This window comes from Nannobrachium achirus (assembly GCF_963921795.1).
Source record: "Nannobrachium achirus genome assembly, chromosome: 14".
Taxonomy (NCBI): Eukaryota; Metazoa; Chordata; class Actinopteri; order Myctophiformes; family Myctophidae; genus Nannobrachium; species Nannobrachium achirus.
In genome coordinates, this window is record NC_137821.1 from 7601289 (window position 1) to 7627874 (window position 26586).

General features: G+C 43.2%; 1 protein-coding gene across 2 annotated transcripts; it reads right to left on the minus strand.

The window, feature by feature from the left end:
- Positions 1 to 4711: 4711 nt before the first annotated feature.
- tspan5a (tetraspanin 5a) lies at positions 4712 to 24806 on the minus strand. 2 transcript variants are annotated; one of them, XM_080741318.1, is made up of 10 exons: positions 24367 to 24806; positions 19631 to 19681; positions 18753 to 18899; positions 17883 to 18053; positions 14894 to 15019; positions 13718 to 13765; positions 11601 to 11717; positions 10582 to 10643; positions 6735 to 6775; positions 4712 to 4947 (listed from the first exon to the last, which is right to left on the minus strand). In XM_080741318.1, exons 1-9 carry the CDS (start codon positions 24445 to 24447, stop codon positions 6763 to 6765), a joined length of 816 nt encoding a protein of 271 aa, XP_080597444.1. In that variant the 5' UTR covers positions 24448 to 24806; the 3' UTR covers positions 4712 to 4947; positions 6735 to 6762. The 2 variants fall into 2 exon arrangements, with proteins under 2 accessions (XP_080597444.1, XP_080597445.1); XM_080741319.1 differs by having other exon boundaries at positions 4712 to 4950.
- Between the last annotated feature and the right edge of the window lie 1780 nt (positions 24807 to 26586).

Here is a 26586-nt window from a genome sequence, read left to right on the forward strand (position 1 = left end):
GGGTCCATGTTAACACAGGAAATGAGGGGAGGAATAATATAACGTCGTTGTCAGGTGAAAACCCTGTATGTCCAAAACCGTTCGTTTTGTATTTATCATCTATAAAATGTACTAAACTAGTGAAAACAGCAGATCTACAACCACACTGCTTGTAGATCTGCTGTTTTCACTACCTTTGTGCGACGGCCTTGTATGATGAAGCAGGGCTTTACTTTGCGAAAAAAAAAACATGCAGAAAAAAAAAAACATACAAATTTGAAACACGGAAATACGAGGTTTCTGCCCGACCGTGACGATAAGGGAGGAGGTAGTTCCGGTGGAATGCTGCTGTGAGTTTATCTCCTCATCGCTCTCTTATCCAATATCCTGGAGATGAGACCGGATGAGGTTCCTAAGGGGGCTGAGGAGGTCGTTACCGCTCCTCTTCATCATTAAGCACCAGTTATACTCCGCCGTACCACGGTGTCGCGTGGCGAAAATAGACTTGAAGGACTACTTTATGTATTATTTTAAACAAGGGTTCATATTTTAGATTGTAATTAAAGTAAAGATGAGTTTTGAGATGTTTTCATTTACTTCTTTCTATTGTTTTAGCAATTTTAATTACCTTTGGGAATGGGCTTATTGTAAGTATCTAAAAAGTATCTCAAAATACATATTTAGCCACTTGCATGAAATGAAATGGCAAACGGATGACGGCTTCCTGCGCAGATTTATTTTCCTTTATTTTTTTTCCCAGTTGGAATTGCAGACTCGCTGTAGCATCTGAAGATTGTGGAGGAGTAAAGTTGTCTTCACAGACTGTTGACCCCATTAACCTGATGCTGACTAGAACAGTGTCTCTACCAAGTGTCTGCATTACACAAAAGTCAATATTGATATTCAATATATCCTTGTTGGATTGGAAACCTTCTTTGTCCAAAACCAATTGTTTTGTGTCTATCATTTTGAAAAGGATTTAAAATAGTGAAAATAGCCGATCTACAAGCACACAACGCCTCGCACCGCGGGAGCGTCCCCAGATGATTAACTTAATGTGCAGCATTGTTTTCTCACTCAACAGTAAACAACCGCTTGTAAATCTGCTATTTTCAGCAAACCGGAGAGCAACCAAAAATAAAATTAGTCTCTTTTCCACCAGTCCCTCCCCCAACTTTTTTTGACGAAATTGTCAATATTTTTAGTTTTAGTCATCACAGCTTAGTTTTTATTTTGTATTTATTTAGTTGTTGTCAGTGAAAAAAAGCACAGTCGACAAACATTTTCCGTCATAGTTTTAGTCGACAAAATCAACACTGATCCTGAAAAACATATGAGCATTCCACCCGAAAGACAAGTTTCTATATGGCTGGACTGACATCCATTCACTGAAGTCTTCAAATGATCAGGTGATCATCTGAAGACCATGGATCTACTCCAGGGGTCTTCAACGTTGTCAGGCCAAGGACCCCCTTGTTGAGAGATGAAGCAGGGACCCCCACAACCTTTTCAAAGATGACATAGTTTCATTGTTTGACAGCACAATCATCAGTGTGTTTTGCATTCATGTCAATTTGTGTTTTCAGATATTTAACCACTTGAACCGTCAATACTAATAATAAACTTGACCTTTCACTCTGTACTTGGTCTGCTCTTTTTCCCCTCTACACTAAACCTCTTTGACAAAAAATAGCCGATCTACAAGCTCAAGACGCCTCGCAGCGCGAGGTGTTGTAGATCGGCTATCTTCGGCTAACGTTCTCAGTATATGGACACCAGGGTTCAAGTGGTTAATATAAAAAAGAAGAGAAAAGTTTCTTATCACTCAAAGATTTGTAGTAACTCTGAGGACCCCCTGTTGAAGACCATGGATCTACTCATTTGTGTGTGTGTGTGTGTGTGTGTGTGTGTGTGTGTGTGTGTGTGTGTGTGTGTGTGTGTGTGTGTGTGTGTGTGTGTGTGTGTGTGTGTGTGTGTGTGTGTGTGTGTGTGTGTGTGTGTGTGTGTGTGTGTATCACGTGTCCATGAAACAGTAAAACATTGAATAATTCCCTTCCCAATGCCATGTCATAGTTCAGATCAACAAGTGCAAGAAAAGGAACAACGAAAAAAGAAAAATAAGAATATTTTACAAACGTTCTCGCCCTGCAAACATAGCAGGGCATAAGAGAACCCGGTAGAACTCTCATAGAACGGTTATTAAAACAACACATTCAGTAACTGTACAGCACTCTTCGTAGGACCTTGAAGTGAAAGTGAAATCTTGCGTGCATCGCTAATCCAGTGTTTCTCAACAACTGTGCTTGGGGACCTTTGGTGTGCCCCTGAGAAGGGTCAAGTGTGCCCCTTGAAACTGCTTGAAAGCCAGTATTGTATTTATCATTTTAAAAATGATTTAAACTAGTGAAAACAGACGACCTACAAGCACGCGAGGCGTTGTGTGCTTGTAGATCTGCTGTTTTCACTAGTGTTGTGTGACAGTCTTGTACGATGAAGCAGGGCTTTACTTTGCGAAGAAACGTACAAATTTGGAACTTGGAGATACAAGGTTTCTTCCAGACAGTGACGATATTTACACCCCCATATTATGTTGGTGTGCCCATGGATTCTTGGGACATGAAAAGTGTGCCCATGCAGAAAAAAGGTTGAGAAACACTGATAATAGAGCTGACCTCCCGAGGGAAATTATGCTGTTGTAGAGACTCACGGTAGGGATGTGCTTTCTTAAAAAAAAAAGTTGTTAATTCAGTAGTCTTTCATTTTTAGTCACAGACTAATCTTTTGGCGTTCATTTCTATCTTTTGACGTTTAATGCGATAGCAGTAAGCACATCGTGGACCCCCGTCCATCAGCAGAATTATATAGCTAAATATTGTCGCTGTCGGGTTGACGACTTGTAATATCCATATTTTATCGCTTTTAAATGTTTCAAAAATGTTTAGTTTTATTAGTTTGGCATTATGACAGTGTTGTGCGAAACCAGCCAATCTTACAAGCTCACAATGCATCACAGATCAGATCAGCAATGTTTTGACACGAGTTCTAGCTTTTATAATGACATGACAAAATAGATGACCTATAAGCTCACAACGTGTTGCGATGTGACGCATTGTGAGCTTGTAGATATACTTTTGGTACTTTTTGTATGCCAATAGTTTTGTACATTCTGCATAATGAGTACTTTTACTTTTGGTACTTTAAGTACATTTTTATGCCAATACCTTTGTACTTTTAATCAAGTAGCCCACATTTTGAATTCCGGACTTTTACTTGTGACACGAGCATTTCAACATTGCAGTATTGATACTTTTACTTAACTAAAACGTTTGAGTACTTTTTAAGACCACTGCTGAAAAGTAACGGTAAATTTTTTTGGACATACAAGATTTCCGTCCGACAGTGACAATCATTCGGCGTGTGAAATGGTATTAATATTTGCTGCGTGAAGGCGTTCATTTCGGAGCAGATTGGAATACCTCTTCACAGAATCAGGCCCCTTTAGCAACATCTACATCATCATGTTTACAATACTGTCCCTATTTAAATCTTCACCCAAACCTCGCCATCTAGTGGCCAAGCATGGAAAGGCGGGCACGAATGAACCTCTTTATATACAAACATGTTCAGTTTCAACAACATACTCCCTTTTTCATAGTTTTTTTGCCTTTCCCACCCATCCATCCATCCATCCATCCAAGTTGGTCAAAACACTTATCAAACTATTAAACCAGTATCTGGGGATAACGGATTACAAACGGAGCTTAATATTTCACAGTGAAAAATACCAATCTAATATCAAAAGCTTTTCTTTTTTTTGTTTGTTTTCAAAAGCCCTACACTTTTTTGTTTCCCTATGTGTAGCTATCAAAAAACTGCTAGTGCTGTAATGTTAGGCATGCAGTGCACCTACACCTATCCCTCGTAGCGTTGATACCACTGATTTCATATTCAGACAAACTGTAATCCTATATTTATTAATATACAAAATATTAATTAATAACTTCTTGGACACAACAGCGTTGTTGAAATTGTTTATCTAATTTTAGTTTTAGTCGCATTTTAGTCATCTGAAAAGTTGTAGTCTAGTTTTCGTTAATTTGATTGATTTCCAGTTGATTCTGTCGACAAACAAAAAGCATTTTTGCAGGCCTTGATGGCGTTCTAATGGCTGATTTTGCACTTCGTTGCATGCTGAAAATAGCCGATCTACAAGCTCACAACAATGCGTCGCAACAGAGCGCAACAGCCGAGAGCGCAGCCAAGCATGAAACAACTTGTCTTTTAGTTCTACTGGATCTCGTCTCCGCTATAGCACCAACTGGGTGTTGTACGTACGCGGTGACAATATGACTATCGATGTCTGAATATCAATCGGCCTATCGATACTACACTGCCCTCTCCCGCCAATTATCTACCCTTTACACTATATTCACACACACAGTGTATTACACAGAAAAATGTCACGTTATTAGTGCATTAAAACGTGTGCGGCTTCGACGAGGAGAGAATTATGATCAGTGGAGTTCCTCTTCTGCCCGAACACTGTTACTAGATGATCGTTGGATTTCCTCTCCTGAGCACTTCTCCTCCGCAGCTCGCGCCAGCACACGTACTACAGCAGTGTTTCTCAAACGTTCACATTTCAAGGTCTCCCCCTTAACTCTGACAGTGTACAAAATGGAACCAAATGAACCCCAACGGGTTCATTTGGTTCCATTTGTACACTGTCAGAGTTACAGACTTGTATGGGTCCGTTTAGACCCCCCTAAAGGAACCCCGCAGAGAGTCCCTGGAATCCAGGTTGAGAAGCACTGCACTACAACACTCCTGTGGTTCCCACTGGTCGTCCGGTGGAGATGGAAGTTTAGTTCAGATGATCTACAACACTCCTGTGGTTCCTACTGGTCATCCGGTGGAGATGGAAGTTTAGTTTTGATGTGCGAGAAGGAGGAGTCATGCTGCCGAGTCCTGCTGGGGGGAAATGGAACAAAATTATTATTTAAACTTATTAACTCATTGAATGCCCTTTTCAAGATGGCCGCCAAGTACCAGGATGCCACGTTCCTAAATTTCTAGTGCACGGATCAATTTTTAGTGCACGGATCGTGCACGCCCATGCCTAGATCATGCACCATATGTGTAGTACTTTTTAACAGCTTTCAAACAAAAAAATCCGCTTGGAAAATCCGTTCAGGCATTCATGAGATAGAAGCCTTCAAAGTCAGACCAAACAAACACTGCCACCTTCCTAAATTTCTATTGCACAGATCAATTTTTAGTGCACGGATCCCGCCCATGCCTAGATCATGCACCATATGTGTGATCAGTTCAGGCATTCATGAGATAGAAGCCTTCAAAGTCAGACAAAACCAGGGGCGGACTGGCATACGGTGGGCCGCTAGGCTAGGGGGCCTAGCGGCCCCACTTTTTTTTTGCCACTGGGCAGCCCCCTAGCCTAGCGGCCCACTGCAACAGTTGTTTAGAATGGACATATCAAACTCAATGTCCAACAGATTGCTTTGTGTTAACAGCTGAGTTTCTAGTGTCAATCTCCCTCTGGAAGAGATTACACTGAGGCCTCACTGCAGTCTGTGTTTTATGCTTTGAAGAGGACATTACATTATGTTTGTAGTTGTGTTCTCACTGTAAACAAAAACATATTCACATTAGCTAAGCTTTGCTTCTGTAATGACTGGTTGCACTTGAGGGGAGCTGAGGAAACATTTGGTGGATACTAGGCTAGTATGCACAACTAAAATAACTGATGCACTATTGTGTTGGAGCACCTCAGTGCGGCTGCAGAGTTAAGGTGCTATCTATTCCTGATTGCTTGATTGATTGATTGATTGAAGACTATTTGAAGTTTGCATAGGAAAGGGTACAGTTTCACTATGAGGGCTATGTTATGGAGAGTGTCTGGTTGCTTTATTTTAGGTGATTATAGAATTTAAGTGCTCTCTTTTTTACTTTTACAATGAGTGGGCATCGTCCTAATTCTGCCCTGCAAGCATTGTTTGTTGTTTTCCGTTGGGTGCGGAGTATAGATTTGCAGAGTTCTGCGTGCAGAGTCTCAGTTTGGTGTCTGTGTCATGCTCTAGTATATAATATACAGTAGCCTATAGCCTACTGCATATTGAACAATACAATACAACTTGTTTGTCCAATTCTCAGATCAATATGCTTGTTTTCCATTCATTAGCTAACTGGCCAAAGTTCTGACAAGTTTGGCACTAATCATGTTCATACTCCGTTTGTTGGTGGTGTAAAAGTTGTGGTATTAAAAGCTTAATTATGTATATGTGCTGCCCTCGACCCGACAAGTCGGAAGTGTATCTGCGCGCGCGCTGGTTGTGGGGGCTGGTCTAGTCAAGATGCCAGGGCTGAATTTTAGTCCCAGTCCGTCCCTGGACAAAACAAACATTTTGTGTTTGTTATGGGGCTAAACATGCAATTTTGCGATTGCGATCATGCCTAATACATTTTAGGCATTTTTGGATTTTCTTTTTTTTTAAATGGCTGCCAACTCGGGAAACTCGGGCTGTGGCAGCCTGGGACTACTGTAATAACTCGGGAAACTCGGGCCATGGCAATCAATGAGTTAAGTGAAAGCTTCTCAGTTAGATTTGTTCTTGAGTTAAAGTACTTAAAAGGCGTTTTTAAAATACTTCAAAAGCAGATCAACATCATCGCATTGCTGGATCAAAAACAGATCAAAAACAGACAATATTGCATCTACAAAAAACACTCTAGAGTACCTGTTAGAATGTGAATGCTGCCGCTGCATTAGGTGAAGAAGCTACGGAAGAGAAACAAGTAGACTTTAATCCATGAACATATCATACATCACATACATATTAGACATATCATCTACACTCAGGGGTCTTCAACGTTTTTCTGGCCGAGGACCCCTTAGCTGAGAGAGGGAGAGAAGAAGCTGGGACCCCTCATTCCATAATGTATTGGATTCACATTAAATGTGTGTTTTCAGACATTTAACAACTTAAATACTTTGTAAATTTGACCTTTGGCTCTGTACTTGGTCTGCTCTTTTTTCCCTCAACAACGCCAAACCTCTTCGCCGAAAATAATGTGTGTAGATCGGATATTTTGGGTGAATGTTCCCCCCAGAATACGGATACTAAGGTTAAAGTGCTTAATCTAAAAAAAATATATTTAAGCGTCAATATTTGGCGTCCCTCCTGCAGTATCTCCAGGAGCCCCTTAGGGGTCCCGAGCCCCCTGTTGAAGACCCCTGAATTTTACATACAGATCTACAAGCTCAGAGATCTAGGGCACAGGACTTTCTGCACAGCTGTGCATGGGAGCAACTGTCCAGGACATGATTTAAAGTTAGAAATCTGCGCTCACACAAATCACTCTAGCTTCTAGTTGGTTCTCAACCTTTTGTGGATCAGGGTCCACTTGATAATGTCCAAAGTGTCGGTGGCCCCCGCATATCTGACCAGGTAAGTGGTCAGATGGGTGGTCCGCATGCATTTTCAGAGCATGTTTATTTGTGTTCTGGGCCTGGATCAAAGGAACCTATTTATTGGTATGGCAAAAATATAATATATATTACTGTTGAGCCCCCCTTGGTGGACAAGAAGGGTCTAACTTCTATTTTTAGAATCACAATCTAACGTTTTGGTTAAACTATGTCTACAGGCACATCAGCCTCACATTACTCCTGGGAGACACAACATATGTATACAGTATATTAATGTTATATTATCAAATAATCGTGTTTTGGTCATATAGTTGCGGGCCCTCGCGGCCCATCAGTGGGGCCTTGACCCACAGGTTGAGAACCACTGCTTTACAGTAGCACAAAGTGACCAAGACAGAAAGCAACCAGGAAGTGGAAGTGGAAGACAAGACCAGGAAGAAGAAAGAAAGAAAGAAAGAATAAGAGGATTGTTTAGTTTAAAGTCATGTGACAGAAACCAAGTGTGGGAGTCTTGTTAACATTCACTGAAGCCCAACCAGCTCCCATGATGCACTGGGGCAGGCAGAGGACTCAACCTCCCATGATGCACTGGGGCAGAGGACAACCTCCCATGATGCACTGGGGTAGAGGATAGTGGTGGGCAATCCCATGCATTTCAGTGAACAAATCATTTCGGTCACGTTCACAGCAATGATCCGGTCAAGCGATTTGTTCATGTTCACCGCTCATAGCGTGATCGTTCCGTGAAAAACACTATCAGGGGAGCGTTTTTATTACGTCACACGTACAGTCCGCCCTCCCATCCTGTGCGCCCGGGGCTATAAGTGGGAGGGGACGGGGGGTATAAGAACGAAAGCGTGAACGAAACAGTTTAAGGAAATGGACGAATCGTTCACGATTCATTCTTGTGATTTGTTCTTATGAACGACACATCCCCAGCAGAGGACTCAGCAACCAGGTCTTAACTACTGAAATCCTCTGGAGTCGACGGGTCCATGCTCAAGTCCCCTCAATGAACCCAAACCCTAACCCTAACCTCAGTGAGGGAACATAGTGTCGAGGGAACGAACCCAAACCCTAACCCTAACCCCCTAAACCACGTCCACCTGGGCCACACATCTGGGGAAAGGGAGAGTCCAACGACAACATTCGACACCAGCAACATTCAAGACAACGACAACAGGCAAGGAGAAGAGTGGATCTGTGGCACCCTACCGGCCACACACACGCACACACACACACACACACACACACACACACACACACACACACGCACACAGAGCACACACCGTGTGTGTCCCTCCCTCATCAGGAGTAGTAGTTGGCTGCTTTCTTGCTGCAGTGAGGTGGGGGTCTGCGCATGGAGGACAGAGAGGGGGGCACCCTGATGAAGAGCAGCGAGGAAGAGGAGGAGGAGGAGGAGAATGATGCATGAGATGAGTCGGCATTGAGGATGGACCAGAGCATTCGTCTCTTCTGCCCTAGTAGTAGTGCTTGCCGAAAGGTACAGACAGGGACGTGCTGGGCCCCTGATTCAGCCCGGGAAAAAGAGTTGGAGAGGCCCTCATTGCGTGCTATAGAGAGAGATCTCTCTCTATAGCACTGCTGCTACTCAAAGATTTGCCATTTCAGATCATGACAAAGTGACAAGCCAGTGGGCCAATTACTCTACATGAGTTATATTTCGTCGTTGTCGGGTGGAAACCTTGTACGTCCAAAACCGTTAGTTTTGTATTTATCATTTTAAAAGTTATTTAAACTAGTGAAAACAGCCGATCTACAAGCTTGTAAATCTGCTGTTTTCACTACTTTTGTGCGACAGCCTTGTATGATGAAGCAGGGCTTTGCTTTGCGAAAAAAATTACAAATTTGAAACTTGGAGATACAAGGTTTCTGCCCGACAGTGACGATTTACTTTGTTGGCCGTCCAGCCCCCAAAATGGAATGAAGGCCGACATTTTATTTAATTTTTTTTCCTAATGGCCGGCCTGGACCAGCCGGGAATGAACCGGCCATTCGGGAGTTGTCCCACTTATCCCAATGGCCAGCACGTCCCTGGGTACAGATCTACAGTACAAGCTCACAACGGGTCGTAACTAGTAAATGGCGCATTTACAGTATGTAGCGCCTTTATCCAAGGCGCTTTACAGAGATTGTGCATTACATTTACGTCGCCACGTTATGGGCTTGTAGATCTGCGGTCTTTGGCAAGCGACACAGCTTTTATGCAATGGAGTGTGAATTAAGCGTTATGCCCCCCCCCCCCCACCCAACCCCCATGTAGCTGACCCAGGAGCAGTGACGCACAATAGCATTGGTATCATATCGATATCGGACGATATTTCATTAAACCGAACCAAAATCTAAATAATTCAGAAGATTTTTCAACGATATTGGCTGATATATTTTATCATTGATATTCCAACAATATTTCACAGATATTGATGCAATAACTACGTGATAAACAGAACTTTTGGGTCTGGTTGAAACTAGTTAACACATGGACCAAGAGGGACAAACAAAGCATGAATGCAAAATACTTTAACATTATACCATCAAACCAAAAGGGTTTTAAAATTCACTTTTGATCTTCTACTTAAATACTTGAGCTTGTCATGAGATTTACATGACTAAGCAAAGCATTATAAATCACAATCAGTTAAATGTAATTGTACAACAGGTAGTCGGGCTCTTAATGGAAAACAGGCTCTCCAACCGCGCATACAGTATAACGAGCACTACTGCACTGTTTCTCATCAAGTAAAGAAATCAGCTGCGTTGGTCACAAAAGACAGCAAACGCTCCTCTCTCCCCACACTATGCTAGGCGGCTAGGCTAGCGGTTTTCATGTGACGTTCAGGGACACAGTAGCTAAATGTGGCATTAAAAAATTTCAAATTCCTATCGAATATCTTAATTACAATGAAATGAAGTTGACGTGTTTTTTTTTTAAGGGCAACAGTTGTATAATCGCTATATTACACTCGAGGGTGTGCATTAACACGGTTATCCTGCACTCCAGCCCTTCCTACGGAACTCGCCTGTCGGCTCCTTCCTGCGGTAAGGGCTGTCGTGCAGGATAACCGTGTTAATGCACACCCTCTCGTGTAATATTGCTTAAGTGTATCTCTGCAACTGCATGACATTTTTCTTACCAGCTTGCTTGCACGGCCTCGATGTCGCTCACTAGGTTTTGCGCCAGACATATCCCGAATATCTGTGTGAAGAAAGGACAATGTTTAACATTTTCAACCTCACAACAACACAGTGTCGTTCACTGTCCTATATTATGAATTGATTCATACTGTATGGAACCATAGATGTAGTTGGTCACGTGATCGCCGCGTCGAGTGGTGTCCAGGGAACCCAGGAAATAAATGGTCACCCATAGTAGCACAGTGGTCCACAACCTTTTCAGGCCGCGACCCCCAAGATAATATTTTTTTTTAACTGGGGACCCCGGTTAAAAGCTATTTTCACAATTTCTGCCTCTGATATTTGACAATTTGGCCAATGTTTAATTTGTCATTTTAGAGGTATTAAAAAGTCCTTAAATTGTTGTCACTTTAGAAATGTGCAGATACCCTCTGTACCCTTAAACTTTATGTTGGTTTGTTTACTGTTGAGTGAGAAAACAATGTTGCACATTAAGATAATCATCTGGGGACCCCCCAAAAATAATTTGGGAACCCCTCTGGGGGTCCCGACCCACAGGTTGAGAACCACTGGGCTAGCGAACAGCGCCATCCAGCATTAAAAAAAAAGGTACAGTAACTCGTTAAACTCGCCCGTGGTCTTTAACTCGTCCCACGGCAGTAAATGAGTTAAGTCAAATATGCAGGTTCTGTCACAGACCCACTACACCTAGCCAACCTGTACCCTAATGACTTACCTTACTCACCTGTGTGGCTCACCTCACCTGTTCCCCTTTACTGATTATGCTTAGTCTATTTATTGAACCTGATGCCAGTGCTTCGCTGTTGATTTGTCTGATTTGCCTTGAGCAGTATATGTATTATTATTACCCTTTGGAAAGGATCGTTTTGACTTATTAAGTAAAGCATTCAAGTTCACTTCTCGTTTCCTGTCAAGTGATTTATATTCTGCATTTTGGGTCCTTGCTGGGAGAAAGCCTGACAGGTTCTTTCTGTAGGAGAGGGCCGTCCCAACACACCTGCAGCAGCGCCACGCCGATGAAGATCCCTGCTACCAGCGTCAGGTTGTCCTGCAGCCACTTCTCAAACTGTGGCACGCAGCCCTTCACGTTGATGGAGTCCTTCTGCTCCGCGTCCTGCAGGGGGAGACATAGAGTTAACTTCTCTAACTGTGGCACGCAGGGACTCCCTTTTTGTGCAGGTCTTTCAGTCTGAGTGTATCAAAAAAGCACCTGGTTTAAGGCAAGAACCGCCCGCGGAAGCGTGTGATTGGCTGCGCGGAGCAGGGACGTGCTGGGCCCCTGATTCAGCCCGGGAAAAAGAGTAGGAGAGGCCCTCATTGCGTGCTATAGAGAGTGGGCCAATTACATGACTTATATTTCATTGTTGTTGGGTGGAAACCTTGTATGTCCAAAACCGTTTGTTTTGTATTTATCATTTTAAAAATGATTTAAACTAGTGAAAACAGCCGATCTACAAGCACACAACTGTGCTTGTAGATCGGCTGTTTTCACTACTTTTGTGCGACGGCCTTGTATGATGAAGCAGGGCTTTGCTTTACCAAAAAGTACAAATGTGAAACTTGGAGATACAAGATTTCTGCCCGACAGTGACGATTTACTTTGTTGGCCGCCCAGCCCCCAAAATGGAACGAAGGCCGACATTTTATTTTAATTTTTTTCCTAATGGCCGGCCTGGACCGGCCGGGAATGAACCGGCCATTCGGGAGTTGTCCCGCTTTTCCCAATGGCCAGCACGTCCCTGGCGCGGAGGTGCCGAAAGTCGCAGGGATAAAGATTTATATTCTGGCCCCCCGGTTTACAAGCGACCGCAGTTTTCCCGGTGAACCAGAGCGCAACGGTGGGGGTGCGGGGTTGTGGGGAACACACACCACTGCCAATGATGGAGAGGTTATATAGCTGTATGTGAGAGGCACTCTTGCCGGTTTCAATAAGATACTCGTCGCCAATTGCAAGATATTTAAAAGTTATTTGGAGCCATGATGATAACCTCTTCTTCCCACTACTAGACTAAGGATTTATATTGTCTGTGTTATTGTTTACAACCACAATTATTCACGTGTGGCAAGATCGCGGTTCCACTAGTTTTAGGCTACTAGTAGGCTAGTGTAGGCTTAGAAGCCTTTTCAGAAGTTAATTTAATGTTTTCCATTTAATGATTTCCTTTATCGTTATCTTGTGCTAATGCACGCAACTGTTTTCGCCAGGTTTTAAGGTTTTATTTTAGTTGTTTCTCTCGCGACCCTCCTTGCCCATCGGCCCCCACCGGTGCGCTCAGGTTCATCGGGAAAACTGCGGTCCCGGTTTACAACTTCTAACAGCGCTGAGTCGGTTCATGCGACCTTCGCAAAGCTCGGCACGGCGACTCGCTCGCTACCGCTCACTCAGAGGTGTCTCACGTGGCTCAAAGTCGCCTGAGATGGCGACTCACAATGCGTCACCACGCGCCGCATTGTGAGCTTGTAGATCGGCTATTTTCAAATGATTTTCTACATTTTATTCATTGGCAAACTTTTGAAATGGGACATTGTGCTAATTTGTGCATGAGTACATTCTACTATTGGTACTTTTTTATACCAATACTTTTGCTTTTACTCAAGTACATTTTAATTCTGAACTTCTACTAGCAGAGTATTTCTACATTGCTTTATTGACACTTTTACTAAAGAATAAAAAAAAGGAAGAAAAGGTTCAATCGACTTGTTTGCGAACGTCCCACCTCCGCAAAAGTGTCCGTAGGGAGGGTGTTGTCCTGGCACCAACCATTGTAAATATTACCAAATTGCTGACACTTTGCTAGCTAGCTGCGTCTAACGTTACACCCTCCGCGCTAGCACTGCACATAATTATTGTTGTTTGCCTGTGTAGCATAAATGAGCTATCATCAGGTGATAAATCGTGTGATATCGGTTGGATCAGCGCATAGACTCGCATACTCGCAGCTGTATATCCGATCCAGCGTTATTGAGTTGTATCTGAGGTATTTATGATGATAGTGGAATCAGATAAAGTTTTATTTCTACTGTAAAACCCTTTAGAGTGAAGAGACTAGAAATACATTCTCCTGAAATGAGTGTTATATTGATCAGAAGGTTTTCATTTGGCAGGACACTCACCGGTTTCGCTCGCACGTCGTAACCGCACTGCGTGTTTATCACGTCCTCCTGTGGACGAGGACAAGTAGAGTCAGACACGTTTGATTCAAGAAGAAACAAAGACAATCCACCATCCACACAATGTAAACCACCAGACAGACAGACAGACAGACAGACAGACTACGTCATGACAAGGGAAAGCCAAAGAAAGGGGAGCATGTCGATATTGTGTTAGACCCCTCTCATTAAATACTTAAATACCCAGAAAAAAAGTGTTTTTCTGGGTATTTTCCCCCTGTATAGAAAGTCGATGGGAGCCCAACTTGATTTGGCCGCTGTGGCGACCCTGAAGGTCGCCGACTCGGGCGCCCTAGCTAAATCATTAGAGCATACCCTGGGCTACATCTGTGCAAAATTTCGCGCTTTTAGACTAATTAGCGCAAGATTACCATGTCATCTCCCTTAGGCCCCCGACTATTTGGTCTAGAGGTAAAAAAAAGAGCAGACCAAGTACAGAGTGAAAGGTCAAGTTAACTAAAAACACAAATCCAACATGGACAAGTCTATGAATCTATCAATGAAATCGATGAAAATCTGCATCACAACATTTATACAATATGTAGTGGGGGGTCCCTGCTTCATCTCTCTCTCAGCTAAGGGGTCCCTGGCCTAAAAACGTTGAAGACCCCTGGGTTAGGGTTAGTGTTCAGGTTGAGGTTCCATACCGCTGGGTCTTTGGTGCAGCAGGAGAAGGGCACCCCACACTTCTCTCTGCTGGGGTTAGTGTTCAGGGTTAGGGTTAGGGGGGATAGGGTTAGGGTTAGGGGGGATAGGGTTAGGGTTAGTGTTCAGGGTTAGGGGGGATAGGGTTAGGGTTAGTGTTCAGGGTTAGGGTTAGGGGGGATAGGGTTAGGGTTAGGGGGGATAGGGTTAGGGTTAGGGGGGATAGGGTTAGGGTTAGGGTTAGGGGGGATAGGGTTAGGGTTAGGTTTAGGGTTAGAGTTAGGGGGATAGGGTTAGGGTTAGGTTTAGGGTTTAGGGCTAAGGTTCCATACCGCAGGGTCTTTGGTGCAGCAGGAGAAAGGCACCCCACACTTCTCTCTGCTGGGGTTAGTGTTCAGGGTTAGGGTTAGGGTTTAGGGGGGATAGGGTTAGGGTTCAGGGATAGGGTTAGGGTTTAGGGCTAAGGTTCCATACCGCAGGGTCTTTGGTGCAGCAGGAGAAAGGCACCCCACACTTCTCTCTGCTGGGGTTCCCATCCGTGCAGTTAAAATAGATGTTGAGGTTCCAGTCGTCTGCTCCGAACGCCCCGCAGCACTCCCACTGCAACCAGACCACACACACACCAGAAGACACAACAACTTACATGAAGAGATGCAACACTCCCACTGAAAAGAGACAGGGGCTGAACTTTCTAAAAGGGCACTTTTGGTGGAAGTACCAAAAATAGCAGACCTCCAAGCTCACACCGCGTTGCATCTGGAAACATCCGACGTTAATACAGTGTCACTGCTTGTCCTACTGCTATGACTTCGGTCTTTTTTATTAGGACCCCAGTTTGGCGATAGATCCCCGTGTTATGTTTTTATGTCTGTGAGACTGTGACCCCATTCTACCCTGTGAAATCCTCTGTGTTCATGTTGAGAGTTTACAAATGCGGCTCCATTTGTCTCAAGACCTAACTATCAATCATTTAGCTGTGGACCCCCTCAAGTACCCCTGGGGGTCCCGAGACCCCATTGAGGACCTAGTAGGGGTGGGCGATATGGTGATAATTATCGTTGAGACGATACAATGTCTCCACGATATGCCTTTTCAGAGGTATCGTATATATCGTGATACCATTGAGGGAGTCTTGTAAGAAATCCTGTTTAATCGTTAATACAGAGATTCATTGCAGAATTCAATTTAAACCTGAATTTTGGTCTAAATCAGTAGTCCTCAAACTTTAAAATGTCAAGGTTTCCACTTAACTCTGACAGTATACAAATGGACCCGTCCATTTGGTTTCATTTGTATACTGTCAGAGTTACATACTTGTAAAGTTCAATTTTGACCTCCCAAAAGGAACCCAAAGAGTCTAGTTTGTGTCCAGTAACTTGAAAAATAACCATAAAAACCAATGTGAAAAAGAATTGTGATCGTGTATCGTGATACAGGTTGGGAAAATATTGTGATATTGTATTTTTCCATATCGCCCACCCCTAGGACCTAGTACACTTTATTATTGCGTAGCATAGGTGATACCTTGTTGTTTACATCACTGAATTACATCTTTCATACAATCATCAGTCTTCAAGAAAATATATATTTTGATGTCAAATGAATTTACAGTGACTGTGACGGAAAGCAGGATTTCTTTTTTGTAGAAGTTATACTGTTTCTGTTATAACTTTTTTTTTTTACTTGCTCAAAATGTGTAGTGGAAGTAAGTTTCACTTTGCATGCACTGCATTATGCCTGCAATGCTTTTGCGTCGGCATGGAAAGAGGAAAGAGGGGGCATTTGCATTTCTTTCACCATAGCTAAAAACTGCATTCATGGTCTGGAGAGGACACTTTTTACAGACGGGTAAAAGGGCAGGGGCTCAAGCCCCCTTTGATGGGTATGTGTGCACGTGCCTGGCAATAGATGCACAGAATAACTTAAATAAAGAGATGCAGCAGCATTCTCACTGCAACGAGATGCACAGGGCAGATCTGAGGAATAACATAAGATAAAATATACAAAGAAATGACCGACAACTGAATGAAAAACTACTTTTTATCCCCTCCCTACTCTTAACTGAGTCTCTTCCCATTGTGTTATGTAATAAAAACAGGCTAACACTATGCTACACTGACACACTGGCATGATGGAGTATGTACTATATATACATTTATATATTTATATATGCATTAAGCTGACTTAACATTGCATGGTTAAACGGCTCTCAAAGGCTTTTAGAACAGCAGATTATGCCATATTTAAATCCACAAAACCCAGCATGGCTTCTCTTTAGTTTAAAGAAAAATTAAACGTTGATGTTGATTTAGCTATTTGTATTAGGATGAAAAGCCAGATATTAAATCCTTTTTCTTTTAACCCATTTAGAACGGGTACGAGCTTGTAGATCTGCTATTTTTGAAACATTTTGAAAATTAGAATTTTTATCCGATTCGAAGTGTCTTTTGAATCCTTCCTTTTGAAAAAAAATATGTTTCTATGTCAGCAATCTGGCCAGCCATCGTCAAAGAAAAGGTCCTTTTCACTTCAACTGGAGCTCAGTTAGTCTGTTCTTGAGAGACTACTATGTCAGTGTTTCCCTTTTCATGTGAAGGACCCCCAAAAAGATATGTATTTGGCCATGGACCCCCACCTCAAAATATTTAGTTCCAGGGACCACCTAGAAGCAAAATTTGAGTTACAAACGTTCGCTTTAAAAATACATATATTCAACGAGTTGTACCCATTTTCACGACTTTTTCCAAAATAGCAGATCTACAAGCTCGCAGCGCGGCACTCGGTGCCGTGCTGTGAGCTTGTGTATATCTGCTATTTTTCTATAGCTAAAGCATTCAATAATACTAGGCCTAAATCGGTTAAAAAATAAAATGTAAATGTTTACTGGGTTTATGATGTAATGTTCTATATTGGCAGAATCAGCTTTGTTTGTGTTCCTCCCTGTTAAAAGAGCTCTTTCAATGTTCAATGTTTAATGAGGAGACTATTTTTGAATTGTTAATGTGTCGCGCCATGGACTACCTAAGTGTCATTGTGCTTTAAAAACTACAATATATGTGGACATATTATTTTCTTTTCGTTATTATTTTTTTCATAAGAAATATATTCAGTGTTTCTCAAAGTGGGAATCCAGGGACCCCCAGGAGTTCTTGAGGGGGTTCCAGGGGGTCCCCAGTAGAGTGATAGTGCAGATCCTTACAGGTCTGTAACTCTTAGAATAAAATAATTGAACCAAATGCTTACAGGTCTGTAACTCTGAGAAAGCAAATGAAACCTGTAAAGGGTCAATTTGATTCCATTTGTATACTCTCAAGGTTTATGAGGGACCATAGCCTAATGCGTTATCCAACTGGGGGTCCTTGGAGCTTCAAAGATTGAGAACCACTGATCTGTATTAGAAAACCACCAAAACCCTGTGTGCAGAGCCTCGCTGATGACCAGCGCCAATTTGTTGTCAACGTACGTATTCCTGCGTGAAGTCGATGAGGTTCTGCAGGTCGATGTCGTCCCGGTAGGCCCGGATGTTGTTGTTGATGAACAGGTTGAGCTGGTCCTTGATCCAGTCTTTGAAGACGAAGGCCAGGATGCCCGTGGTGAGCTCCAGGAAGAAGATGATGCCCAGGAACACCGAGAACTGGGGAGGAACACACACAACATGAATGCATTTTAACTCATTTCCTGCTATCCCCGTCGAAACCGGAGATTTCCCGCTGTACCGCGCTGCCATGCCCGTAGATCCCGTACATTTAATTAGCTTTAATCATCATGAAAAAATTAAAAGTATATGATCGCTGTTTATAGCCGATTCGGACTCTTTAGGCCCGCCTCCTAATTGTATCCGGCCGTAGTTCCTGTTTTGACCGGATCTAGGTTGTGAACATGTAGATCGTCTATTTTCACAATTTCTGCCTCTATATATTTGACAATTTGAATAATGTTTAAATTGACATTTTAGAGCTATTATTGTGCCCCTGAGAAGGGTCAAGTGTGCCCCTTGAAACTGCTTGAAAGCCAGTATTGTGTTTATCATTTTAAAAATGATTTAAACTAGTGAACAGCCGATCTACAAGCACACAACGCCTCGCACCGCGAGGCGTTGTGTGCTTGTAGATCTGCTGTTTTCACTACTGTAGATCTGCTATTTTCACAATAGAAAGTTCTTTTTTTTTTGTAAATCTTCGTCCACCCCGACTTTCGGCACCTCTGCGCGGTCCAAGCGAACACAAAGGAGCGCTCCCTGGCTCCGGTTCAGCCAAGCAGACGCTTCCGTGGGCGGGGTTTGCCCAGCACTCATGTACAATTCCGAATAACGTGGCAGGGAGGGTATACTCACGAATTTGAGCAGGAAGGTGTTCTCCCGCAGCGCTCCGATGCATCCCGCGAAACCCAGGATGAACATCACCCCACCGACCACCATGAAGAGCCACACGGGGTCCAGGCCCCCCAGGTCCGTTATGGACGAGATGTTGGACAGCACACCCTGGTGGAGGGAGGACCAAATGGACCACACTCGTCAATGACTTTGTCACCACAAAATGTGAAGCCTATGATCTCTGAACTAACTGTTTGATGCCTCTCAGGGGCGTCAATTGGGTATGGCAGGGGTATGCAGCTGCCATACCTTGGCTACAGGGGGAAATAATGAAATGTACTTTTCATTGTGCCTGTTGCTAAGGTATGGCAACATGACTGGTGTCTCGTGCGTGCAAGACACCAGTCATGTTGCCATACCTTAGCTTTTTCTGAACTGACACCGCTGATGCCTCTCCCTACTAGGGATGATAAGCAATATTATCGTTTATCGTGATTAAAAAAACTCACGATAATCATATCGCGGAGATTCAATGTATCGTGATATCGTCTTCCGTCATGCGCTGGGATCAATTTACCTTTTATTTGCCGAGCTGCATATCAGGTACCACTTAAACCCTTTATAATTGGTAAAAGGTACTTATAATATACAGTACATACTTGATTCTTTTTTTCACTCTCTATCAAATGTCTTTGCCAAAAAATAGCTGATCTACCGGTACAAGCTCACAACGCGTCGCAGCTGCGACACGTTGTGAGCTTGTAGATCGGCTATTTTTTGGGCAAATGTTGCGCCCCAGGACAATGGATGTTGATTATCGCGATGATATCGTAAATCTCGATTTCTTTTCTCACAATAATCGTGATATGAAATGTTCATATCGTCCCATCCCTACTCACCTTCTCGCTCCACGCCCACAGTCCGATGCCAACCAGCGCCATGCCCAGCAGCTGAAAGATAACACACACACACACACACACACACACACACACACACACACACACACACACACACACACACACACACACACACACACACACACACACACACACACACACACACACACACACACACACACACACACATTCACGACGCGTGTCACATCAATGCTGTCTTTAAAAATCACACCTAAGTGAGAAGTGAGCTGTGCTATTTGTGAGTTAATTTCATTAAGCGCCACGCAAAGTTTGGCCAATGTGACCCCTGGGCGTACAACAAACTTTGAGACCTTTGTGCCAAGATGTAGGCCAGATGTAGGCCATGCTTCAGAGCCCGGACAAAGCCAGATGTTGGAGCTTAGCTCCTTCTAGGAGCACCACTCAAAAAGCACACTCAAGACCGTCCTATGTGATAATGGTCAGTGTGCGTGCCGTGCGTGCATGTGAAATGTGTCCAGAGTTGGGACATGGTGAATCTAGAGAGTTCCAGAGGGTGGGGGCTGCCACACTGGAAGCTCTGTCTCTAAATGCTCTCAAGCTTGTAGCCTGATGTGACAGGGCCAAGCTGGCATCCATATGCAACCAGTAAGACTCCCTACAGGGCCTGGCTGGCATCCATATGCAACCAGTAAGACTCCCTACAGGGCCAAGCTGGCATCCATATGCAACCAGTAAGACTCCCTACAGGGCCTGGCTGGCATCCATATGCAACCAGTAAGACTCCCTACAGGGCCTGGCTGGCATCCATATGCAACCAGTAAGACTCCCTACAGGGCCTGGCTGGCATCCATATGCAACCAGTAAGACTCCCTACAGGGCCAAGCTGGCATCCATATGCAACCAGTAAGACTCCCTACAGGGCCAAGCTGGCATCCATATGCAACCAGTAAGACTCCCTACAGGGCCAAGCTGGCATCCATATGCAACCAGTAAGACTCCCTACAGGGCCTGGCTGGCATCCATATGCAACCAGTAAGACTCCCTACAGGGCCTGGCTGGCATCCATATGCAACCAGTAAGACTCCCTAATCGGGAAATACAGAAACTTTAGAAGGCAATGGTAGCCAATCTGGAGGGCATATGGGAAATGGGACAGATCCATGTAGATGACATGACTTTAGAGATACTGTGTACCGCGTTGCGTGATTTTAGGGCAAAATCTGTAGGAGCAGTGTCCAAAAATGTGTTTTGCAAGAAGCCTCATATGTGGTGCTAGAAGAGGGGCATGTGAGAAATGAGTAGGGCAAAAGTGCGACGTGACGGACAGACTGACTGACAGGTGGTGGAGGTTTTGATTGCGACCGTCAGGTCGCAGTTTAGTATCAAAACCTCACTGCTCACACTGCTTGGTGTGTGCCGTCAGGGTCATTTGTGTACGGTGTGATGTCATACTGATGTCAGCAGTGTGATGTCATACTGATGTCAGCAGCTATGTCTCTATATATGGAGTTATATGTTGTTTGTGTCCAAATATGGGGCTTGTGAGGTCAGACTTAGTGAGATTCGTCGGTTATCTCCATATATGGAGGGAGAACCAGCTTATGAGCCGATGAGTTGTGTCAGAGTCGAGATCCTGCTTGCATCTAATCTGTCGGTAGATAATGCCGGTCTTATATAAGGGTCATTTGTGTACGGTGTGATGTCATACTGATGTCAGCAGTGTGATGTCATACTGATGTCAGCAGCTATGTCTCTATATATGGAGTTATATGTTGTTCGTGTCCAAATATGGTGCTTGTGAGGTCAGACTTAGTGAGATTCGTCGGTTATCTCCATATATGGAGGGATGTGTTGGTTATCTCCATATCTGGAGATTCAACCTTCAACGATTTTGACATCTTGTTACTAATCTGTCGGTAGATAATGCCGGTCTTATACAAGGGTCATTTGTGTACGGTGTGATGTCATACTGATGTCAGCAGTGTGACAGGAGATAAGCGACCATTGACAACGGTCGCTTATCTCCCGATTAGGGAGTCTTACTGGTAGTAACTACTACCTGACGGTCGCAATTATACTGACCATGATACTGACCATGATACTGACCATAATAATGACCATACTGTCCATGATATTGACATGATACTGACATGATACTGTCCATGATACTAACCATGACACTGACAATGATACTGACCATGGTACTGTCAATGATACTGACCAAGATACTGACATGATACTGACATGACACTAAGACTAAGGAATAAAATAAAAAAAAACACAAATGAGTTAGCTGGGGAAAGAAATATGGAAGATGTGGCTTTTGAAGGTGGGGGCATCTCTGTGGGATTAGTGTTATGAACTTGTAGATCGCTTGTGTTTTGAATAGCCAAATTATAAAATGGGGTTAAAGTTGGTTAAAGTGATTTCATTGACCCCTGCATCATGGAATGCACTGTACTGTATGTGTGATAGAAAATCAATGACTTTTACTCTCTGACTTGTGACCATGTGGGCAGTGGTGGGAAAAAAGTAATTTGCAATGTAAAAATGTGTAAAAAGTACTCATTATATGGAGATAATAATGTCCCGTTTGGCAACTTTTCAAATGAATAAAATGTATAAAATACAACATTTTCTTTTGAAAATTGCCAAAACGTATATAGGGCTGAAGTGGTTAATGTATGTTTAGTAATACAAATCTAAATCTACAAAGTAACTAGTAGCTAAAGTTGTCAAATAAATGTAGTGGAGTAAAAGTACAATATTTGGATCTGAGATGTAGCGGAGTAGAGTAGAAAAATCTCAGTGAAATAGAACCGAAGCGCCTCAAAATACCCAAACAGTACTTGAGTAAATGTACTTGAGTTGCTTTTACACCGCTGCTTGTGACCATGTTGTGGGCAGTGAATCGATGACGATGATGACGCCGGAGCGTCGACAGTATTGGCTTTGTTCTGTGTTGTTGTTGTGTCTGCAATCTGCATCCAGTCCACTCTTCGCACGCTGTCACTGTGCACTATATCTGCATCCATTCCACTCCGCACACGCTGTCACCGTGCACTCAGCAACAACAAGAGCACTTCTTTGGGTTTGGACTTTGGAGTGACACACAGTCTTCAAAGAGAAGTAGGCTAGACCTGACGTGTTTAGCAGAGGAGGGCCTGAACTCTGAACTGAAGCCTGATTTAGAGAATATACAGTTTTATTGTCATTGTACATGGCAAGACAATTTAAACTAGAAGCAGTGCTCTTCCGAGCACAGGTCCTCACCAGGCCACACAAATTGCCCTGTTATAGCGCCACCATGAGGCTGATTTGAGAAATTTGAAGTGGCATTTCTTCCTCTACCTAGTGGCAACGTGCACGCCCAAGTTCACCAAGATTGCACGCTGTGTTTGTGATTTGAGGCATTTTGTTCAAAACGGAGCAATCCTGCAAACTTTGGAAGCCAATTGTAGCCAATCAGGATGGAATATGGAAAATCGGACATATCCATGATGATCACATGACTGTAGAGATACTGTCTACCGATTTGTAGGACTTTTGGACAAAATCTGTAGGAGTAGTGTACAGAAATGTGTTTTGCAAACATCGGCCTCATGGTGGCGCTAGAACAGGGCCATTTGAAAAATGTGGGGCAGAGGTTCTGAATTGGCATCCAGGGAGTGTGTGTGCTCAGTTTGGCAGCGATCGGGCCAACGGTGCCGGAGATTAGCTGTACACAAACTCGGAGGACGGACGGACAGACGGACGCACGGACGGACGGACGGACAGGGGCGAAAACATACTCTCCCCCTGCCTTCGGCTGGTGGAGACAATGAGTCTTTGCAACTGTTTAGTATCAGTGATGTCAGTCATAAAGTCATCTCCAAATTTGGGCGTTGTTTCAGCATGCGGCTGTTACCATGGCGGAGACACCGTTTAGTATCAGTGAAGTCAGCATGCGGACAGATGGCTGACGGACAGACTGAGATTCGCCAAATCAATAGTTAGATATAAATGCACTTTGTGCCAGGGACCCCCAGAAGAGAGGATTTGTGTTAAATATGCTAAATTATTCAAGATAAACTTTCTCACTTTCAAGATATTTTAAAGGTTGGCTATTCAGAAATAGCAGATGTACAAGCTTGCAGCACGGTGAGCTTGTAATCTGCTATTTTCCTTTCATCAAAATGATAACTGGAGGATGAAACCTATTTGGTTGGTTGGTTGGTTGGTTGGTTGGGTGTAAGGAGCAGCACGGCCTCTAGGGCCCGCCAGAGGGCCATATAGACTCTTAGTCTTTGTTGTACCATTATTATCTATGTGTATTGAAACAGCAACCGTTGTCATTTTGATCAAAGGCCCATATTAGTCCTCCTACTGTGCTGTCATGAGCTGGTGTTGTGGCGTAAATGTATCCGGTTTGCATTATAACCACCATAGCATATAAGCTAAGCTTCCGGCTGTCATTAGAGTGTAGTAGCAACAAGAAAGAAAGCCGATTAGGCTACAATGATCCCACCCACAGAAAGGCTCGGCATCGTTTACAAATACAAAGCCCACATAAAAAAGACAGAAATGAGGAATGCAGCGATCACAACAACCCCCAGAAATCTAACTGAATAGCAGTGTGTTGTGGTCGGATTTATTTGGGGCCTAATAATAATAATTACCGTTACGTTGACCGTTATAACGGTCGGTCGGTTTGTCGGCACCGCACCGAGCGCTGACATAAATAAAGAACATTGCATGTTGACCCACTTTACACTCACCCAGAAGAGAATGTTGAATCCGAAGATGAAGTACTTGATGCAGCAGCTGACTTCATGGCCCTTGTAGTAATTCCCAGACATGGTTGGACCATAATAATAGCCGTTATTTTTTCCCCCTATCGTTTTTCACAATACAACGGCCCGCTGGCGCTGCGCCGTCGCCGCCGCCGCTGCGCGCGTCACGGTCACGGCTTTGTGGTGGTGGTGGTGGTCGTGGGTTTTTTATTTTTGCGGTTGGAATCTAGTTGTATCGTTCGTTCATTGTTTTATTTCCCTGTGCGACGTAAAAGGCGCATGTCGCTCGGATGGATGCGATAATAACCGCATCGTGTTCTTTTTTTTTTTGGAGACGCGCGCACGATCTTGTTGGAATAATAATCCCCACCACCACACATACACATAGGCACACGCACGCACGCTCTCTCTCGCTCAGTCACTCACACGCACTCCACTGCTGTGTCGTTCGTTCTCAGTCTCTGCAAGATTGCAAGCACGGGGGCGGGGCGACCAAGCTGCTGGGTAACGGGTAGACCAATCCGTTCGCCCTCGCGGCCGTTCGTTATTTGCTGTGTGTTGTATCCGTTTGTCTGTGGTTTTCGCCAACCTTCAGTGGTTCTCAACCTGTTGGCCGGGACCCCCCTGGGGGTCGTCAATTTTTTTTTTGGGGGGGGGGTCCCCAGATGATTAACTTAAATGTGCAACATTCTTTTCTCACTCAACAGTAAACAAACCAACATTAAGTTTGAGTGTAGGCTATAGAGGGACACATTTCTAAAGTGACAATTTAAGGACTTTTATACCTCTGTGAAGTTGGCACCCCATATATCGAAAACAAACATATATAAAAATGGTGTCATTATTTAGTGCTGAATTGTGCCGTAAATTTTATAATTTGTGCTGGTATCATTTTTGAGATATTCTACATATTTCTGCTCCTATGTTCTACCATTAAGCACTGCTGCTCTCCATCGCCCTCTGCAGGCCACACCATTGTAATGCTGATAAATCTGCTAATTCATAACCATATAAATATTTATATATATATATATATATATATATATATATATATATATATATATATATATATATATATGGGTCAGTGACGTGACGCCCCAAAAAATGTGTTTTTAAAAAAACTTTAAATTGCAGGCATAAAAGTTATTTACTTTTGTTCTACTCACTCTCAACCTTATGGAAATACATTTTGTTTTTAGATATTTTATTGGAATCAGACTTTATTCAGCAGTTTGTTGTACTTGTGCCTAAAATCGTCATATGGTGTGACATGAAAATAATTGTTCATAAAATGAAAATGGAGTACATCTTTCTTAAGTTACTCACTTTATCAAAGTCCTTTATCATAACTAACCAGTGATCCACTATAGTTTTTTGAAAATTAATTATATCTGTATATTTTTTTCATAATCGACACTCTGTGTGAGGCCCATGTTTATGATCTTACAACATATTTTAAATGTTATAACGGTTGCTGGTATATAAACAGAAGCATTAGTTATAGCGAAATGAGGGAGGTGGTGGGTCAGTATAGAATAAATCAAAAAGGAATTAGCAAAATAGCATTAGCTGAAATTAATGAATTAAGTAAATAAACAAATAAAGTTTCAAATAAGAAAGTGTTCAAATAATAAGTCCTCAAAAAGGGTCAACTAAAGGGAGCTCTTTCAGCTTAAGTGTCCAGGCACTATTGATAATTCAACTTAAATGTCCAAAAAAGAAACAAAAGGAACTCAGTCTATGTGGTGGGGATGGCAATTCCCCTCTTACCACCTCTTGATCTCAGATTCAAGGTCCGTATAATAATCCTCCATGGAACTGTTCATTCATCCAATGGAATAGGGAGATGGAAAAGATCCAATATCCTTCAGTGGTCTTCCGTAGTCTTCAAAAGAACTAGCCACTAAACTGCAATAATCTATCATAGACTTCAGAAAGCAAGGTCTTGGGAAATCATCCTCTTGCTCCTCTCCTCTCAGTGTTTCACACTGGTCTGGCAGCCCTCGGGCGCCCAGGTGCAGCAAACATTTTGTAAGTGTCCACACCCCAATCAGTCTAGCCTGATGGGGTGATTGTTGGGTGGGGTCTCAATCATTGCCAGGTCACTCCCAGCAATGGAATATCAGCCATCCCATAAATATGAAAATAAACATCTCTTTGAACATAAATGATCACACAAATGGAAAATGAAAGTCATCATAATTG

Coding starts and splice junctions, on each gene's coding strand:
- tspan5a (XM_080741318.1), bottom strand. CDS start 24,447: ATGTCTGGGAATTACTACAAGGGCCATGAAGTCAGCTGCTGCATCAAG. Junction 11,718..13,717: donor ACGACGTGCGAGCGAAACCG/GTGAGTGTCCTG, acceptor CTCCCCCTGCAG/GACGCGGAGCAGAAGGACTC. Junction 10,644..11,600: donor TCGGCGTGGCGCTGCTGCAG/GTGTGTTGGGAC, acceptor TTCTTCACACAG/ATATTCGGGATATGTCTGGC.